The sequence below is a fragment of the Pipra filicauda genome, unplaced genomic scaffold, assembly GCF_003945595.2.
Source record: "Pipra filicauda isolate LSUMZ 115617 unplaced genomic scaffold, ASM394559v2 scaffold72_size3293161_pilon, whole genome shotgun sequence".
Classification (NCBI taxonomy): domain Eukaryota; kingdom Metazoa; phylum Chordata; class Aves; order Passeriformes; family Pipridae; genus Pipra; species Pipra filicauda.
In genome coordinates, this window is record NW_024104898.1 from 54,009 (window position 1) to 75,041 (window position 21,033).

The following is a 21,033-nucleotide window of genomic DNA, read 5'->3' on the forward strand; positions in this document are numbered from 1 at the left end:
GACAAAATGTGAAGAAATTCTTTCTAATATCCAATCTAAATCTCCCTTGGAGCAATTTCAGGCCATTTCCCCACCACCTCACTACAATGTCCTTTCAAGTACTTGTAGAGAGCCATTAGGTACCCTTTGAACCTCCTTTTCTTCAGGCTAAAACACCTCAATTCCCTCAGCTGTTCCCCATAAGACTTGTGCTCTAGACCTTTCACCAACATCATTGCCCTTCATCTTTAGGTTTTCACTTTAACAAAGGCAAATTTAAATCTGAATGCTTTCTAGTTGTTCAGACTGAATATGCATCACTCAATTAATTCTATGTCTTTCATTTGTAATACCTTTGCATTTACAATCAAATAGGTATAGATTTATATATCTCTTGGCCAAATACACAGAAATTAGTTGACCCAAATACTGTGCACTGCTAGAAGGGAGGAAATATGCTAGAAATTTTGGCTTTTTCTGATAAATGTTTACTAAAATTGCAACACATCATTCCCAAATGTAGCCACACTTGAAATAACCAGCCCAAGGTCTCACAGCAGACAAGAGACAATTACAGAATATGCTGAATTGGAAGAGACCTACAAGGATTATCGAGTCCAACTTGTGGTCCTGCACAGGACTATCCCCATGAGTCACACCATAGTCCAAATACTTCTTGAACTCTGTCAGGCTTGGTGCTGTGACCATTTCCCTGGGGAGTCTGTTCCCTGGGGAGTCTGCACCCTCTGGGTGCAGAACCTTTTTCTAATATCCAACCTAAACCTCCCCTGACACAACTTCAGGTCATTCCCTCGGGTCCTGTCACTGGTCACCACAAAGAAGAGATCAGTGTCTGCCCCTCCTCTTCCCCTCACAAGGAAGTTGTAGACTGCAATGAGGTCTCCCCTCAGTCTCCTCCAGGCTGAACAGACCAAGTGACCTCAGCCGCTTCCCACACGGCTTCCCCTCAAGGCCCTTCTCCATCTTCACTGCCCCCCTTTGGATGCTCTCTAAGAGCTTAATATCTTTCTTACACTGTGGTGCCCAAAGCTTCACACAATATTCAAGGTGAGGCTGCCCCAGTGCAGAGCAGAGCGGGACAATCCCCTCCCCTGACCGGCTGGAGATGCTTTGCCTGATGCCCCCAAGGACACAGTTGGCCCTCCTGGCTGCCAGGGCACTGCTGACTCATATTCAACTTGGCATCAACCAGGACATTCAGACCCTTTCTGTAGCACTGCTTTCCAGCATCTCATTCCCCAGTCTCTATTTACATCCAGGGTTGCCCCACCCCAGGTGCAGAATTCGGCACAGAATTTGCCTTCTTGAACTTCATATGGTTGGTGATTGCTCAGCACTCTAATTTGTCAAGGTTTCTCTGCAGGGCCTCCCTGCCTTTCAGGGAGTCAACAGCTCCTCCAAGTTTCGTGTCATCTGCAAGCTTGCTTAGTATCCCCTCCAGTCCTGCATCCAAGTCATTTATGAAACGCAGTCAGGACTGAGCTCAGCAGGCTGTAAGCAGTGATGTCTTACACTGGTGCTAAACCCCACATAATATAAGAATCAGTGTATAAATGGGGCACATCATCAAGTCACTATTCAATGACACAAACAAAATATCAGGAGCCTGTTCCTGTAGCAAACCAAAGACACAAGCCTTCATTTTGTTCTTGAATCAGTGTGAATGAAAATGCTAGGATCCTAGCAACAAAGACTGTGCATTCACAAAGAGAAAACTCAGGATTATCAAAGGAGTAAACAATGGTTATATCATACCCAACACCAGAGGATGTCACTACCTGGCTTTGCCCAGCCCTGTCCCACAGGTAACAAAGAAATCTGATGGTCACAACCCATCTTCCCCAAATCCCACTTGGACCTGCCACCTTGGCCCAGCCATCTCAGACGCTCTTTGTTAGAAACAGCCTGTTTTAAAGATAAAAATCTCTGTAATATAGTGCCAGGGCCATCTTGTGCTAGAGGATTTCCTACTTATTTTTTACCTTAAAAAGAGCAAATTTTTTATTCTAATTTATATTACAGAGACCACACTGTTCACTTTGATACTTAAATCCATTATCTGTAGAAAGTAAAGGCAGTCCTTTGAGTATTACACTCACTAGCTGTCAGATTGGCAAAAAGTCCTACTTCGCACCTGATCAGCTGTCAGAGAAGCAGTTTTGGTCTTCACCCCGGGGACACCAGAGATTCACAGTGCCTGATGTTTCTTTAAATGCTGCTGGTGGTTACAGTGCTTCTCAAATGCTGGGCACAATAAGAAAAACGTTCCCAAAATTGCAACTCAGCTGGTAAAAACAATTAAAATGTGTTGTTTAGAAAAAAAGTAGCACAAATTTTTAGGAAACTATTAACACTGGAGTAAATTGTCTAATAGTTCAGTCCTGCCAAAAGAGCTAGAGAAGAAAAAAAAAAATCCTGAAGATCAAAACCCTGCAGTACTCAGTCAGACATAAAAGTAGAAGCAGATTATTTAGCAAGGTGGAGGTAAAAAAACTATAACAAGTGTTTCAAGTACTTTGATGATAAAAAGAAAAGAACCAAAAAATCTCCCTCTTCCTTCTAAGACAGTGCATGGTATTCAGAATTTGGCTGCATAATGATCTCAAAATGTCAGTCAAGAAAGAAATACATCTGAAAATTAATTAGTGGCTGAAATACTGCACATTAGCTGGTATTCCCCAAACATCCCCCACACACCATGACCATGATTCTTGGGACATGCTGCTACTCAGAGGGAAAAATCAACATGATGCATTAATCTTATGATCATTGGCTTGTTAGTGGTAAACTCCCATATTTCTTGCTCACTTCAGAAATGCTTCTGATACTGGCAGGAGCTTTTGGGCAGTAAAAATGTCTGATTTTAGCATCAAAGATATGGGGTGACTACTCTCTAGAGGCATCCAGTCATCATTTTTTCTCACTGGGTGATAAAGCTCTGGTTAGACTGACTGATGAACCTATTGGCATGTGATGAGTTGTCTTCTTTTGGGGACTGATAATCTCTAAATAGGAGACTTAAAATTATTTACTTCCAGAGCTGCCTTTTCTAATGTGCTCAATTTTGCTTCAGAGCCTAAAAAGCCAGAGCAAGACCCAAAAGGTATGAAGAGTGCAGATACTTCTAACACATCAGAAAAAGCATCAGAACAAGGTAAGGGTTGGGGATCTCGGTGCTCTTCTATAGTATCCATCCCAGCCTAATCTGCCTGCAGATGCTTATAGGAGGCAGTTTCACACTGATTATGTGTACAGCTTTACCTCGCACATCCAACCTCCTCTCTACAGTCCCTTTCCCACCAAATCAATCCCATCATGTGAGTACCTGCACTGGTGCTTGAAAGACATTTGCCAATTCAGAGAAGAGGGTACCCTCAGATTTTAATTTCTGCCTGTGCTTTGGGCAAGTTCAGCTGTTGTGAACTTCAAAAGCTTGCATTATGGCTCTTGGCAATCTCCTACGCAGGGCACATGCCCTGTAAACCCTTCGAAGATACTGTGAGAGATGGGCATCCTGCCCACAGGAGCACTGGGAACAGCTAGCCCTCGAGAGCCCTCCTCTTGTGCTAAAGGATCCCTCACAAACCCAGCCAACATGCACCAAGGCAACAGCTTTTCTCTGCTCTTACTATGCTGCTTCCTCGGGGTTTTCTGCTAATACTGTTAGTTCCCAACTTCCCTGCTCCTCACAGATTGGGTATAAAGCTGGCTGATGTGCCTGTTCCCAGCTCCAGCAGCATCAGATCACAGGGGAAGACTCGCTGTGCCCTCTGTCTTCTTTCTTTTAGCACAGCTTCATGGAGCGCAGCACTGTTCAGCCCAAAAAGAGCCATTCATGCTGATTTTTTTCAGCTGAGCTGTTTTGTTTTTCTTCTGAGCCCTCTTTCAGCATTATCCCATAAAAACTGTCTGAGATCTGAGTTTTTCACTGCCTAGCATTGGGTGGTAATTAATCCACCAGACAGTTTCACAACGATGCCTTCCAAAAGGAGAACATCCAGAAATAGCAATAAAATACAAGCTTGTGTTGTGCAGCAGCGAAAAAAGTGCACACCGTTCCTTTTCAGTGTAGACTGTGTGTTAGGCCATCCCCAGGGCAGGAAGGAGAGAAACAAGACTGAGGTTAACATGGAATATATTTTAGGGTAAGCTTTTGTAGACAGATGGAGAAGATAACAGTAAAGGATCTTTTTTGAGACAATGACTTCAAAGAACTCAAGCATGTTGACTATTTTTTGTAAGGATATTTAGGATGCAAGTTTTGCAACTAGAATGGTCCTTGTTCTCACAATAGCTGATACATTTTAAAAGTAGTAGCAACTGTGAGATGAGTCAAACTTAGATGAGATTGGTACCTCCCAGGTGGTGCTCTCTCCCACTCCCCTCAGCCAAAGTTCTAACACTCCCTCTCTTTGCTCAGACCCACTCTCCAAATCACCATTACCTGAAAGTTTTCTATCTACCAAAAATATTTCAATCCTGGACTGCATATTTTATTCTGGCCTATGACTCAGACTGGCCATCTTTTACTACCAGATGCCATTTGATTTTCATTTATATGCACTAAGTGCTTAATTACACTGAGAAAAGATAATAGCAAAACAGAAACTGCAACTGGCTGATTGAACCATTTCATAGGTCTGAGATGTCTCTGTGGTTGATAAGTGTCCCCGGCCAAAGCAGAAAAGTGTAGATGGAACATTAAGATTGCAACAGGCTGTTGTCAGCACCCTCTGAGAGAAGCGTAGGAGTGTCACACAGGCACCTGTACCATGAAGCACCACACAGCAATGAAGGCACTCATGGCTCCACAGTTGAGGATGCTTGTAGGCAGCCTGAGGAGAATGCCATTTTCTGGGTTGCTTTTAAACCATGAGTGCTGTTGATGATGCTTCCATGCATGACAGGCATCCAGCAACAGTGACCATGTCAATGTTCTCACAGGGGATGCAATCCGCAAAGAGTATCAGACGTCTCCAGTGCCAACACCAGCCACACAAATGGCCACCACAACCCCAACACCAATGACCACAACCACAGATCCTTCCACCACAGTGCCACAGCCAACCACAACACCTGCAACAACCAGAACTACAGCAGCTGCAGCTAAGACTAGACCTGGACTGCATAGGGTCAGAGAAATGGGTCAGTGGCGTGGATGTTTGCATTGCTTTCCTCCCAAATGACAGCTCTCCTAAAATTTAAGGAACAAGACATACAGTTGGATATATCATGATTTAGTGGATCACAAATTCAATAATTCAATGTAGAAATATTAGGACTGGAAAAAATATTTAATTCCAGCAGATGGGCTGGAGTTAGGGTTGTGCCTTTGAGACACGTACAAATTTAGTGCATCTCACAGATGGGCTGGAGTTAGGGTTGTGCCTTTGAGACACGTACAAATTTAGTGCATCTCACATAAATACAAACATGCAGATTTTCTGAGGTAAGAGTTCATCCATAGTAAAATTTATGCCTAGTCTTTATCTTTACTTATAATGTTCTGGCACATAAACTAATTTGTGTGGGAGTAAGCTCTCCATCCCCAAATGCTGTGATGATTTTCAGGTATGTGAGGCTTTTCAACAAATAGTTCTTTCATTCACATGTCTAGACTGAGAGTTCAATACTTGTTTTAGAATTAATTTTGTGATAACTTTCAACAAATGAAAGTTGTAATAAATTTTTTGTAACAGCTTTTGAATTTTAAAGATTAAAACACTGTGAAGGAATTCTCATATGATTTTTGCACACCTCATTTTCCTTAATCTTTCCTTCCCCATATATTATTATTCATTAACATTGTAGGTTTTCCTCTAATAGCTGAAAATTATAATCTCTTATTTTTAGGTTCTAGCAGTGTCCACCCAGCATATGCATCTGTGGTAGCTGCAGCATCAAGTAAGTATGGTGAAGTAAGTATGCCACAAGGCATGCAGTGCAGTGTATTTTAAGGCAGCAATGATTCAATAACCTTTCAAGCCTCAGCAAACTCAATGACTGAATCCAAGTCTGGATTTAAACTGAAAACCAGATGCTTGGCCTGAATGTCAGAGATGCTAATCATCCACAGTTCTCAGGGAGCTTCTCTAGTCAATATCTGCACATTTCAGCCTTGGCAAAAAGCTGGGTTTCGTAACACTTGAGACAAAGATTGTGCTGTTTGAATCATATTACATTTCCTATTACTTCCTTCTGTCATATCTCTCTAAGGGAGACTTGATTTAGTTGTTAAGTACACGATGCAGAGGGCTGCATAACCATCTAAACTTAAGGCTGAGAGCTCTGAAATGCTGACATACACTAAACCAATGCTTTTTCAAAAAACTTAGGCTGTGGTTCTAAGCTTGGCATAAATGTGATGTTATTCCTGGCATGCCACTTGTTATTGACAACAGAGCAGCGGCTGCTCAGAGCTCCGCATCTCAATCCAGGAGCCTGCTCCCATTCCAGCCCACAGCCTGCAAAGCAAGTATTTAGAGGTGTTTTCCCATACACTGTGTAATTGCTCAGCTGTGCAGTCAAGTAAAGGAGAATATTTTCAACTGTTTGGAAGTTTCTGAGCATGGGGATATGATTGCTTTTGAGTGAAAAGGGAGCTGGGCCATCATTAGATTTTATGCTCCATAGCCATTTCTGAGTGCTTGCAGCTCAGCTTTGCTCTCGCGTACAAAACTGCAGTCATCTCTGCTGCCAAGTAATTCAGAGCCAAGAACGTGGCAGGGAAGGTATCTTTTGGGTAATTCAGGTCTGGAGGAAAAGCATCATTGAGTCAAATTTAGTTGTGAATGCAGAGTAAGGGTAGGGGCAGGAGGGGTTACAAGACAAATGTACAGGTAGGTATGTGTATGGCAGGATTTACATAAGTGACAAAACAATTCAAAGGGGTTTAAATTCAATGGGAATCTGCATCATTCAGTGCCTAATGTGCCTGTAAACCTAGTTCTGAATGTTGCTTTCTTTTCTATTACCTATTCCCGCAGGCTGAGCACAGAAGAGGCCATTACTGGTTTTACTAGCAATTAGAAAACCTTGTTTGAGATTCCCCAGTCAGTGAGAGATGCATGTTAGGAGTAAAGTTTTGGCAATATTGAAATCAGTGGGAAGGCTGTATTTGTCTTTAATAAGACCAATCATTTAGTCAAAAAAATGAAAAAAAACCCACCAACAACCCCAAAACAAACAAATAAGCACTCCCATTTTCCAAGCCTTTCAATGGTCATATAATTATAATTTGGACCCATCTTTCTTCACTTCTTTACTGAAGTCTAAACATACATTTACTCCCAAAAGATTAAAGTGATCAGAGTTAGGGACAGCTCTATTGTGAGCTGCTATTATTCAGGCCAGAGTTTCTGATGATGCCATTGATCTTAATCAGAGTTTGGCTTGACCAAACAGAATCAAATGTTCTCCTGTCCAAGTTGGCTCTCAGGGACTCACAGATATACCTCTCAACATGCACTGGTAGTTTGCCTGCAAAACACACCTCAAAAGTAAAGAGCCATGAAATAGAGCACAGTCAGAACGAACATGGTTGTGTTAGCTCTGGTGTTACCACTCCCAGCCACCGGTACTGGCAGAAGTTCATAGGGGCAAACAAAAGCAGGACTTGCAGATTAGAGCATTAGAGCAAGGGCAAAACTCCTGCCTAGTTCTGGCTGTTCTTGTTATTTTCCCTTTATCTTCTGTTTGTTAAAGAAACAGGAAAAATATCAGAGACTCTGCTCCATTGCAGAACCCCTGTTTTAAAGACTTGATGGGGCAAAACTGCTAAATGAAAAACTAGTTTAATTTTCAACCCAGTTTTTGGGATTTGCCTGGTGACTGTCCATCCCCAGTTTGTTACAGACTTCTCCTAGTCCTGTCTCAGCCTTCAGCTTGCACAGAGCTCTGCTTAATGAATGCACATTCACATGGCACAGCCTCACTGGCATCTCAGATTCGAACAAAGAACAAGCTTTTCAGACCATGGAAGTCCAATTCCAACCTTTCCTCCTCTACCACAACTGTGTTTGCCCCAGTCAACAACAGCATGGCAGAAACCAGCTTACCGGTGGTAACGTGCCTTTGGGTAGTACAGCAAAAGGGAACGGCCTCAAGGCACAGCACAGTCAAAAGGAGTATAGAGAGAAATCCATGTTGCTAACATGGTTGGGTTAATTAACTAAAAAAGTGGCATAAAATACTTGGATACTGAGCCAATCTCTTTCTTACCCCCTTGTACTCTGTTTCTACTGACCTTGTAAAGAGTGTTGTGACAAATGTGAAACAAGGTAAGCTCTGAGGCTCAGAGTTAATTTTCTACCACGACTTTGGCACATACTGATCTCCTGTGGAAAGCATGCCCTGCACAATCCCATACAACACTGACTACTGCACACACAGACTTTTCCAAGCCACAGTTTGACCAGGCCTGGTCTTGCTGTGGTCCATCTGAAGCCTTACCAGTTTACAGAGTTTAAAAGCCTTGCCAGTTTTGGCAGATGAGCCTGTTATTTCCTTAAACAAGATCTCTTTGGTATCTGGAGTTTACACGGTCTCTCAGGAGAGCTCCTAGAAATCCCATCAAAGGGCTTCTAGTGGCCTGGAAGGTTCAAGTTTAGGTCAAAAGCAAGCTATTTGCTGTCACCTAATTTTGCAATATCAAGTTCCCAAGGAGCAGCAATTCCTGTTTTCTGAGACAACCCTTCAAAATGGTCTCATTGATGACATCTTATTGACAAAACAATCTCGTGGGCCCCTGTCCAGTGTTCATAGGAGTCAGTTAGAACATTCCCACTGATTTCATCCAGCTTTGGAATTAATCTTTCTGGGAAAACTAATGAATAAAGGCTTGTTAAAGGATAAGTTTGTTAACAAGCTTCTTAAGAATAATTAATGAAATGAAAGGCATGATTAAAGACATGGTTTTCATCTGCAAATGCTTTGAGCCTTTAGTATTTTTGAACAATGTGAATTTAATAACCCAACCCAATCACCTTAAAAAAAGCCTTCTGTGTAAAGACATTTCAGACACACAAATTCTCACATATTATGTTTCATTGTCTCATTATTTACCGTCTGCCTGCTTGCTCTCTGCAGAAAGAGTAGTAAATGGTCTGGGGGGGGGTTGGGTTTGGGGTTAAAACCTTCCTCACACAACCAGTACAAATGGATGGTTCTGAAATAGAAAAACATATAGATAACCAGTGTGGATGAGAAAGAAAGTTATAAGGGAAAACAAACCACAGAAGTAACTTCAAATCTTTTAAATGCAGACCAGAGACCCGTATAAGTAATAATCACAACTGAAGGGAACCTTAATTAGGCTAATCTGTATGACAAACAGAGCAAAGCAATCTTTTATTTAAGCAGGCTCAAATGATACAGTTAACGTCTGAGAAAGTCTATTGATGAAAACTTCATATATGAAGCATTAACTCTGACAGCTAGAAAATGAGACTATGTGAAAAAGCCAGGTAGCAGTATCCTGAACCAAACATGGCATAAACCACAATTTTCCATTTTGCTGTCTACTTAGGACAGGTTCAGGCTGCACAAGGAAGAGGACAGAATACAGGTATGTCAGAGATTTGTATTGCTAGAATACTAGAAAATGTTAGGTTTAAGTTCCATGTGCTAACCAATACAATATTTTCAAAGCATTCAGGGGCACTTCCACCTCTACAAGTAACAGGAATATTGTACGACACAATACAGGTAAAGGCATTACAATCTTCCTCTATTATTCTCCCTGTAGATACTTCCACAACTCACATCTACTGAGTCAAGCAGTAATGCACTGTTTTTCCCTCCTAACCATATTAATAGCAGGATGTAGTGACAGCCTATATTACACTGGTCATTGTGTGACACTAGTGTAACCTGTAGGGAAAAAAGTAAACTGAATTAATAAAACTTAGAATTGTTCTTAACATAGTATTCTAAAACTATTTATAGAGGTCTTTTATAATATTTGCTGTTGCAAAATGAGGGAGGAACTTCGTGTCTGTGTAAGTTTGTGGGATGAAGGCCTGACCCTGAGAGGAGACTTGTTTTCAGGCCCTAAACATGATCAGCATCCCAGGACCCACTACCACTTGTTCCAGTGCACCAGCTAATACCTGCACTGTGCAGCACCTACTAACATTGAAATTTTACTGCTTTTGCCAACCTCCTTCAGCTTCTAAGTTCTTTTTTTTTTTTTTTTAGATTCATAGTTTCCATCTTCCTTTTCATTTGGTTTGAAAATGTGCAGAAAGGCAATTTGGGATCACTGCATCCCTTGTGATCATGCTTCTCTCTCCTTGCCCACTGGCATCTAACTTCTCACCTCTTTGTCGGATCACCCAGGTATTCAGCGCCAAGAGCCTGTTGCCACCTTCCAGAGGGCTGCTGGCTCTCCAGCCCACCTAGGTGAGCAAACTGCTAGCAGCAGATTTTCCACTCTCTTTCATAGTTTTAGCAACCCCAAATTAGCCCTTGTACTGCAGATTGTTTTCCTGTATCCTGGAGGAGGACCAGGGCAAGACTCATGCACTGAATGCCAACTAGCAGCTTCCTGAATGCAAAAGGCAAAGGAAAGCTCGGTGAGCTGTTCTTCCAGGCTGTGGGAATCAACATCTACAAAGTGTTTGCAATTTTCCCTATTTGTTAGTCAAAACAAGAAACAAAGAAACAAAGAAGAAACAAAAAAACCAGCTCTGTGTAGCCTATCAGGTCTTCAATAGAGCTAAATCTTCTGTTCATGTGGTTCCCAAGAACTGTTCTTGCCCTAGCCAGATGCAAGGGCATTCATCTGCCTGTAACTCAGAGCAAAACATCACTTTCTGTGACAGTTTTTCAGCAGGCTCCAAAACCAAAGAAATTTGGGGGATCTCAGGAATGTGCACACTAATTGTGAAGGTAGAGGTTCCTTTTAATACTGAATGTAGAAACATTACCTGTACTGTTCTTCTTCCCTGGCCACAACTGATCCTTCACCAGCAAGCAGCCCTGTTAGCAAGTGGCCAAGGCAAGTGCTGTACCATGGCAGAACTGACCTCTAGCATGAGCAACCAGACCCACCGAGGAGGGAGAGGTTGCAGCACTTTAAGGTGTCCCTGGGGCCCTGAGGGCTTTAGTGAGATCGGGGAAGCACAGGAGTATTGCAACATTAAAGAGCCATGTGGTCATTCACACTGAGGCTAGAGGACGCTGCTATGCAGTAGGGCTTTCTGGGTAATACCAGCCAAGTAAGCTTACCCAGCAATCTCCTCATCAAAATGACAATTAGAAGTTGACTTAGAAGTTGCAGCATATTTAAAATAGATACACTTCTCGTCCTAAGATTTACTCTGTTCCCTCACTTTTCTACTCCTTCTTGTTTCATTCCCCTTCTCTTCCTTCTGGTTTCTACCTGTGTTTGTCTTTATCATATTTTTGGCCATACAGATGTCACAGATACTTCTTTTTTTTCTAATCTCACATTTTTTGTGCTCCTTCAATTCTGTTTGCCCTTGTCAAAATTCAGTACCCACCTTTAGAGGGAAGACAGGGGGGCACTATTTTCCTGGGCTGAATAGCAGAGTAAATATGTTGCCTGTAAACACGTCAGTCATGGCAATGCACTAATTATGTGACACCATATAAAGGGTAGGGATAGTCTGAGGCAGCAGATCTGCCTTTCTGGCAGGGCCAAAATGGAAAAAGTGCTAACATCTGGACCAAAGCATGTGCTGGCTAATTCTCAGGCTAACCAAATCTTTGTCAAAAAACCAGGAGAATAGTGCTAAGCCTTATTTAAATCAAAGTCAGTGTTTGACCTCACCTAATCTCTTGAGGCACCTTACAGTCCCCCCAAAGCGAGTCCAAAGCACAAATTACCCACCATCAATTATTCTGTTTTCTTCATCAGAGAATAAGCAAGAAAAACCCCACAAACACATACTTGCCATATTCCCAGTGAGTCCTGATCCTTTTTTCAGCCCAGGCTTTGGCAGCTCAGACGTGCTGCTCTCAAGCAGCAAATTTTTCTAACAGTCAAAAGGAAATTCCTGAACAAGTCCTTCTTTCTTGGAAAGGCGAGTTGTTCTTCTTGATCCTGCTGAGTATGTGCATGCTGCTCTGCAAACAGCACTGATCAGCTCTGGGGGTTTGGCCATGCTGTCGAGAAGCTTCCTCTCATCAGCTCAGGTTAGCAAAAGGGTGTGCTGGGAAATCACCTTCCCTGACATACCAATTGGTTGTGCAGCTTCTCAATGCATTCTTCAGAAGGTCTCAACTCTTCCAAGCTCTCGACAACACACATTAACTCTCTTGAAACCCCATACTCAGCCCAAAATTGCCTTTTTCAAGGCAATTATACTGAAGAGTTGTGGTGATGGTGTCTTTTTCTTCTTTTTAAAGACCAGTCTTGGAGTATTTTAAAAATCAGTCCTTTGTTTTAATGGGCATCTTCAAGTGGGGAACAAAAAAGCCTTAGTTAAAAGAATAATCATTTTACTTTCAGATATGCATTTCATTGACAGCTTTCTTTGTTATGTACCTAGGACTACATGCAAGAAATAGCGCTTTTCCCTGGATTAACAGGTCACCCAGAAAGTTGCATATTCTCTATATTTGCAGCCAACCACTACAAATCCTTGGCACTTATCTTGTGTTTTTCTTCATTAAGAAAGTAAACCACCAGAGAAAGTTCTAAATGGGTGAATTGAGAAGACTAGTCGAAGAAGCAATAGCTCTTATCAACAGGGATTTGGACAGACTAGAGCATCTGTCTGAGTTGAAGCAGTTCTTAAGAGTGAATCTAGAAAAACTTCAGCATTGCACCTACTGACAAAACCCAGTCTTTTTTCTTTTCCAGCATCTGCCTGTCTTTCTGAAAAGCATCTGTCTGTCTTTTTTTAGTTTAAACAGTCAGAGATGTTAAAGGAGACTGTGTTCTGAGGATACTATCTGTCAATGAGGTAACAGCAGAAAGAAACCTGTGACACATGGGATGCACACATTCTATTGCTCTGATCTTTCAACTCACATCCCTACATACAAAGAAGAGAAAAGATGGGCAGATCTATATGCAGCTCCACAATAAAAGATTACAGGGTTCCTCCTACCCTAAGTGACACCGCACATCTTATTCATTACTCTGTCTCATGCAACAAGTCTCCCTCCCAAAGAGAAGCTGATAGCTCCTCACTGGAAAGGCAACCTAAGGGCAAGAACAGTGCTTTCACTAGGCTGGAGGACACTGGCAAGCCCATGCATTACTGTTTCCAAACCTACATTGTAGTTCACCCATTGGCTCTAGTCAAAAGTGCTCCAGCTCTGTGCAGCTTATCGGGTGTTTGATAGAGTTAATCTTCTGTTCCTGTGATTCGCAGGAACTGTTCTTGTCCTAGTCAGCTGCAAGGGAATTCATCTGGTGATTACCCATCACTTTTTGAGATGCAGCAGGCTTCAAAAACAAAGATATTTTGGGGTTTATTTATAAAAGCAGCAATTTTGATGAAGTTATCCATGCCTGACAAGTGGCTAGCAATATTTAGGCAACTTCTTTGTGTTTGGATGAGCTGTGGGGATACAGAAATCTGTAGGTGAGAGGTACTTGCAGATTTTCGGTGCAAAACAACCTAAACCAAGTAAAAGTATATTGAAGTCAGTATATGTGCCTCAGTATCAATGTAATTTAGAGGAACAAGACCAAAACAGATCTAAAGAGGTGTATTTAAAACCCTAAAAAAAGATCAGAGCTCTGGAGGCAGTGATACAAGACTCCTAAATATGGCTTGAAATGTGTGCATAAAGGTTTCCAGGTTTACTGATTTCCTCAGTTCCTAAGTTGTTAATGTAAGTCATTGTATGAACTGACATTTCTAAATTAAGTCAGAACTCTGTAACCTCTAGTAATTCCATTATTTTCAGTCATAGTTTTTCTTCTCTTTCATGTGTAAAAGCAATGGAAACAGACTCATGGAAACATGGATTGAGCCTTTTTGACACAGGTAAATATTTTAAACATCCAGTAACTAGTCAGGGAATAAGTGGTTTCCATCACACATGGGAAAAGCTAAATCTATTTATTCATCAAGCCCGTGACACTAGTGATAACCATCTCATTTTATGAAGCAATTACAGCATGTAAAATTATAAGGAAGGTATGTCATTTACATCTTAGTACATTATTCTGCGCTTGCATCAGTCTCGAGTTCCTGCCTAAAGCAGGAGTACAACAGATGAGTTCTGGAAAGAGTTGGCAGCTACACTACAGGAAAAGAGTTCTAGCTACTGAAATCCATTTGTAAATGACAAAGTATTTTGGGAATGTCACAGCTGGGATCACAGTTTAGAGTTGCAATCAGATTATTCTGATGTCAATGTACTTAGGGAAGACATTCAGATAAGAAAAGGAGGATTTAAGTCAAATGTAAAGAATAATGAGTATCATTGACATTTTCTGACATTTTATCCTTAAAAACTGGCAATCTGGAGGTGATAATATTTTAATAAATACTGGTGAGGGGAAAAAAGCCCTACATTTGTAGCAGGCTCTAGTAGCCACAAGACCGAGACTTGTGCAACCCTTGACCAAGAGCATTATGAACCGCAGGTTCTATATGTTCAACATTTAAGGGCTCCCTTTGCTCAGAAACACTAAAAGCAGACTACACAAGATACAGGCCAATTCATGACATGGAACTCTCTCTTACAAGGGGCTTGACCATTCAATATAAGACATCTTTTCCATCACAGTTTTCTTGCTATAGAGGGCTGTGCTGGTGGCCCTTGTAAAGGCCATTCCTTTGAACACTCTGCTTATTTCAAAGCTGAGGCATGACTAATACTTGCACTGGCTATGATGAACAGCATAACCCATATGCATTACCTTGTGAATCCAGGGTCAGCAGCGATAGCTGTTGAGGCAAAATTTGCATCATCCCAAACACAAACAGATTGCCCTTCTCCAGCTGCCTGAGCTAAAGACAGGAAGCATTTCTATTCTCTGTAGCTTAAGCCATTAGCGTGGTTATTTGGGAAAAGCTACAGCTCTAGGGCTGCAGTGTAGAGTGACATTTTGAGGCAGAAAATGACAGATTGCATTAAATGCAATGAAAGCTTGGGCATGGGAGAAGGGATGTTGTATTCATAGTTTCTCAGAAACTGAAGTGCCAGTATAGACTAGTGTGATAAAGTTTGATGAATTCAGATTGTCACTTCAAAGGAATTGTTTCTGGCATGGATGTAGACACTGCTGTCTCACTCAAGTGAATGGGAAGTTTAATCAGTGTGGACAGCTGTGACAATCAGTGAAGGGAACTTTAATTAGCATGGCATAGACTGCCCATGCAGCAAGTTGAAATTCCCATGGAAATACCAACGTTAAATTGGACTGGTAGAGCAGGGAGGCCCATAGAGACTGACCACCTCCCCAATTAGTTGGGGAAGAGCATTTGGTGGGTGACCTTATTGTTCCACTAAGCACAAATCAGCCAGCTGACCCACAACCTTCAAGAACTGATAACTGTACTGGCAAATAAAAACAAAAAATGCTGCACTGCCTACACTTGAGTTTTCTATACCAACAAAGCTAATGCCAGGTGTATGCCTGGGAAAGGAATATGGGTTTTATTGGATGCAGATAAATGCATGAGGCAGATAATCTGAAGCTATGATTTAGCTTCCGTATACAATTTAGCTGCTAAAGTGGATGGCATATGTTAATATCTAATTTCACCACAGTGTTAAATCCTCCTACTTTCTGTTCTGCAGATAAGGCAAGGTTGGGGAGGAACTGCACATATGGGGTACCAAGCTGGCACATGTGAGGAATGCAGTGTGCAGGCTGCAGGATGAAGTGTGGCTTTGGTCTGTTACTGAAGAACTATTACATGCCTGTGTAATGAAAGACTGTATTGGAACATACACAGTCAGAAGGCAAGCTGATGACTCTTTCAGGTTTTAAAGAAAAAAAACAATAATAATTTTCATCCATGTGGTTGACAAAGATAGGATGAGTATGGATCCAAGTCACGTTGCCCTTAACTTCCACATCAGATAAACCCATGATAAGCCTGCACAAAATTTGCCTTGTGCCCTTCCTCCAAAGGCAGATTTGGTCCCTGTCAGCAAGATTTTGAGGCCTGAGAGAGATCAGAAGTGTTTGCTGCCACAAATGTCACTGGATAGAACTGTTTGGTGTCACCCCTGTTCCACATGATTTTTTCTCAGTCGGGAACAAGCACCCAGCCTCAGGTAGTGTTGCCCCAGCACCACCACTCTGCCTCTCCCTGATGATGTTTCCCGCATCCAAATGGGCCTCCCATGGGCAAACACATACTACATGGAAGGCACACTCTCCCCTGTTCCTTGCCTGGGAGCTCATCCCAGGTGTGCAAGAAAAGAGGCTTTCCAGCCCACTTTTGAATGGGTCTAGCCTGCTCTGGCACAAGAGGGCCAGCTCCACTAACTGTGGGGTCAAGGCATTTCTGTCACAAGAGCCAGTGTCAGGATGGGTGGAGAGCTCCTATTCCCTGTTCAGTAAGTATCCTTTCCAATGCTTGGGCAGGAGTACAGGGAGGTTGCATGTGGGGCTGCAGGCACCACAGGGCACCACGTACAAAGCACCAAAAAGCAACACCAGCCCTCAGACAAGTCCTAACCTGGCCAGACATAGCCAGGGATATTCTCAAACAAAACACACAAGGCAACCTCTAGCTCTTGCCATAAACAAAGTAGGGCTACTCTTTGTACCTTTCATCTATTTCATTCACAGGTTACCACAAGGGCTCCTGTACAAGGCCAAGTCCGGGGTTCCAGCTAGCTTTGTTGTTCTAGTGACAGGGCAACAGCAGATGCCTAGGGACAAGCAAAGGAGAGGGAAATCACACAGTGCTGCTGTTAACGGGTTTGTATAGTCTCTGCATCAGAAACTTTCTTCACTGTCAGCTGAATTTAAAACCGAGAAGCCAAAGCAACCTGTCCCACACGGATGCTGCAGTGTGCTATAGCCTCTTGGTGGGGGAGCAGGCAGCAGGCCAGCTCTACACTAGGTCCTGCATACTCAGACTTACCACAAATGTGGCCCCTGACACAGAACTATGCACATCTTTCAGCATGCAGGTAGAAGGACTCAAAGAGGTTATATTTGACAATTATGAGGGGTGGATTATTAGACTTAACTGAAATAGAAATAGGAGTGGTGACAGAGGGAGGTGGAGCTTGTGTTTCCCCCCATTTTCTTGGCAGTTTTCTGCATTAATATGGCTTGGTCATTATTACCTTCAGCAACCAGCTTAGGTTGTTACACCTCCCGTCATATTCAGTTGGTAACCTTCCCTGATGTCCCTAGATATACACTGTTCTCATGCTCAGCTTGCTTATGGCTGGCTGCTGTGTAGAGACAAACTCTGTGGCACCTAGTAATTTCTCATCTTTTTTCTATACTAAGCTCACATTTTCTAAAGTTACCTTTTTACTGTGTCTCCAAAGTCCATAATACTCTCATTTGGTGATGAAACTTTAAGGAAGTCTTCCTCCTCCTTTTCTTATAAAAATTAATGTGCTGTTTACACAAATAATAAGCTGTTCTGGTGTTCTTTAGAGCAACTCTTTTCTTGGTGAGCGTTCAGTTTGTGGCTTGCCTGATCATTGATGTCTCTTCTGAGGATTAGCCCAGCTAAATCCCCTTAATCTTTTCATGCTGTAGTGAAAAGGAACAGCTCTTTGCCCTTGCTTGGAAGGGAGATACTGCACTGTAGGAGACACTTGCCAGGCGTTCAAGTCATGAGTGAAGTTCAGTATTTTCAGACCTTCTGATGCCAGCCTAATAGTGCCCTATGAATCAGTGCATCTCACAAGGACATAAACACATGTTCCCAAGGCCGCTACCACCCAAATACCTCGCCTTAGTCCTGAGCTAAAATCCACTAGCAGCCCATGAGACTTTTCCATGACTTAACTGTATCTCTCTGACACCATTTACCCTCTCTCTTTCGTGCTTTGTAAAATAACCCAGTCCTCCAGGGGCACCCAAGGAGCTTCCCCAGCTATAACACAGTGGGGTGAGTCACTCACTACCTGTGCCTTCCTCTCCGGACAGAAAAGCAACATGCTAAATCTGTTGCTCATCTGCTTCAGGCGTTGTGCAGCTCACTGTAAAGCATGGTGAGCCAGCGGGGTGGCAGTGCCAGTTCTTGAGGGTAAACTGCTGGGAAGTCACCATCCCACACCATGGCTGTCAGCCTCTGCTCCTGAGGAGCCCTCTACTTGCATATGCTGCTCCCAAGCCCTGGCAGTTAGGGGACTGACTCCCAAAGGGGATTCGAAGTTGGTGTTTGGAGAGAAATGTCTGCTCTTGTTTTACCCTGGGAGTGATGTAGGTGGAAAAAGGTAAGCTCCAAGGAGTTTAACCCTCATTCCCTCCCACATCAATCCTCAGGCCAGGGGGTCTCTGCAGTCACTCTGTTGCCTGCTTCCTTACAGAGCAAGGGCAGTCACTAAGCACACACCGATGGAGCCTTTCGTTTCTCTTTCTAGGCTTCAGTTCAAAGGAAGAATTGAACCCGAAGCCACTGGAGTCCATCTCCCAGGGTAACCAGAGTACGTACTCCAGAATTAATCTCATAATTAAGCCATACCATATTATTAATTACGTATTGCTAGAATGCATTCAAATTAGATAGCAAAAGGTAAGTTTTCAAGAAAGCCTATGAAAATCCCAGAACACATTTTTCTTTTGCAGAGAAAGAGCAAGCACTCTCTGCCGACCCCTCTTATACAAGTAATCGGTTTTTGCTTCTACAAGAAAGTAAATAACAGCTAAAATTTAGCTCACCTGGGCAGGGAGATGGTGGCTGCTCACTGCTGCCTCTTCCCAGGCAGTGTCAGCTCCATGCTCCTGGGGTGCAGAGCTTCTTCCCTCAGGGACTTTGGTGGTGGAGGATGGCAATCCAGTGTGTTGCAGTCAGGGTTAGACAAGCAAGCCCTGCTGACCAGAGCAGACTCCCACGGCTATGCTGTGTGCAGGTACCCTTCCCACAGCAGTGGGTGGGAGGAAACAAAATCACCTAAGAAAGGGACCTGGCACCTGCCACAGCAAGGAGAGAGTGGGTGCAGAAGGAGCATCAAGGATCCCTCAAGTCCAGTGAGGAAAATGTAGCCTCCCCTACTCTAAAAAGGAAATCTTCTATGCCCTTTATAATCAAAGGCAGATTTGCCCATTAACTTATCCTTAGATAAGGACCAGAGTTGAAGAAGAAAGAGAAAGCAAGCTCTGAGTGGAGAGATGGGGTTGTCTGCCGCCTCCTCATGAGAAGCCACCTCGGAGAGGGGGCTTCACCCTCCCAGCGGTGCCTGGGTCCTCTTTTGCCCACCCGCTGGCAGCTGAACGCTGACTGGACTCTTTACATTAAATACTGAACCAAATGCCTATATATTCCCAGGCACTCCTTAAAAGTACTTAAAAAGTACTCTTAAGAGTACTTAAAAGTATTCTTTTCCCTACCAAAGATGTCAAAAACACCTGAAATTGATACAGAAATAAGGCAAAGAAGAAGAAAAGGGGAAGGCTCTGCCCTACAGACCCCATAGCACTGCAGGAAAGCAGAGCTCAGTGCAGCAGAGACACAGGCAAGGACATCTGTGTTTACAGCAGTTGAACTGAGATAAGACACACCAGAAGCAAAATTCTCATCCTGCTGATACCTCTAGGATCATAAAAGCTGTAATTCAGATCTTGCCTCCCTGCAAATCAGAATGTGCTCACCTCCCTATGAAGTACTTTAGCCTGTGCTCTTGCAGTGTCCCAGCACCAAAATACCCTCGCTGTACAAACCCTCCCCAGAAATTAAGTCTGTATATAAGTGTATGTAAATCTTTGCATACCCAGACCCTGCTGGCTAACAAACTGCCTACTTTCCACATCTAAACCTCACGGTGTAGCTCCCTTTGAAGGACAAGAAATTCAGGAAAACTTGGCCATTAATTGAGACATTTGTTGTGGGTTCCCGACCTTGCCTCACGATCTGCTGTGAATGGACACAGTTCTCAGTCACGGTCCTGTAATTCAGCATTATTAGAATTAGAAAAAAGAGACAGCTAAGGGAGAAAAAATTGAAGGTAATGAGATGGGAGGAAGTTGCATAAGCCAGTAAGAACAATTGGCGCTTTGTAGCCTTCGGGCTACCAAATGATTAAAACACACTAGTTTGGACAGTCTGATTGGTAGGAGGCATCATCACAGGGAAATCAAGAGATAGGGATGACCCAGATGCCGGAAAGGGAAAATGTTAATTAGCGCTCTAGTTAAGCCAAATTTTTATCCCACTCCTGGTCGCACACCAATGATGAACATTTCTCCACTAACTTTCAGAGACATGAAAGCAGGCTGGCAGTGACGAAGACAGCATTTGTAGAAGCACAAAGATGAGGTTCATCTGTGTAATTAAAGGGAAGAGCTTGTTTGGGTGCAGGCATACCTTTTCTAGAACATTGTTTTCAGCCCAGAGAGGCAACACATCACAGCACACTGCTGCTGCTGCACACACAGGTCCACAACAATATGTCAAAACCAGCTTCCACTCAGTTTGAGTACACCAGGCAAAGTCATCATCCCTCATGTGAGCTCCAGTCCAGAATGAAAGTAAGGAACTATTTTCATTCAAAAGTGCAGAGTTGCCAGGACTATTGTCAGTAATCTTGGATTACAATCTGCTTGAAAAGACCCCATGGCTTCCTTCCACTGAGGCACATCCCAGTCATCACACATTTTGGGAACCTCCCTGCCTTCTGAGCAGCATTAACACCATATGTGAAGAACTGTTCCTGTTATGTCTGTTATATCCATTAAGTCCACAGAAGTATAACCAAGGAAATTCCTGTAGCTTGTGCTCTGCAGGTGGTCAGACCACAAAATCCAAGGACCATTCCTGGCTTTACAAACTCCCACCACCCCTGGGCTGCAAATAAAGCATGCTGAGCCCCAGCTGTGGCTCTGAGGGCACAGGATACAAGTCAGCTTGCTCTTGCATGGCTGACCTCCCTAGCTGTCAAATCCAGTGCTCCCAGACTGAC

The 21,033-nt window shown here is 43.0% G+C and overlaps 1 protein-coding gene across 4 annotated transcripts in view; it reads left to right on the forward strand.

Moving 5' to 3' along the window:
* The window catches only part of VIT (vitrin), a 53,733-nt gene that overhangs the window by 25,000 nt on the left and 7,700 nt on the right, over window positions 1-21,033 (forward strand). For 2 of the 4 annotated variants that reach the window (XM_027735181.2, XM_027735178.2), the window contains exons 7-14: window positions 3,074-3,154; window positions 4,945-5,145; window positions 5,854-5,904; window positions 9,527-9,565; window positions 9,649-9,705; window positions 10,339-10,401; window positions 13,920-13,967; window positions 18,499-18,561. In XM_027735181.2, the coding sequence (XP_027590982.2) occupies window positions 3,074-3,154; window positions 4,945-5,145; window positions 5,854-5,904; window positions 9,527-9,565; window positions 9,649-9,705; window positions 10,339-10,401; window positions 13,920-13,967; window positions 18,499-18,561 (603 nt within the window). The remainder of the gene's footprint in view (window positions 1-3,073; window positions 3,155-4,944; window positions 5,146-5,853; window positions 5,905-9,526; window positions 9,566-9,648; window positions 9,706-10,338; window positions 10,402-13,919; window positions 13,968-18,498; window positions 18,562-21,033) is intronic. The other 2 variants (XM_039389492.1, XM_039389493.1) reach the window with 2 other exon arrangements.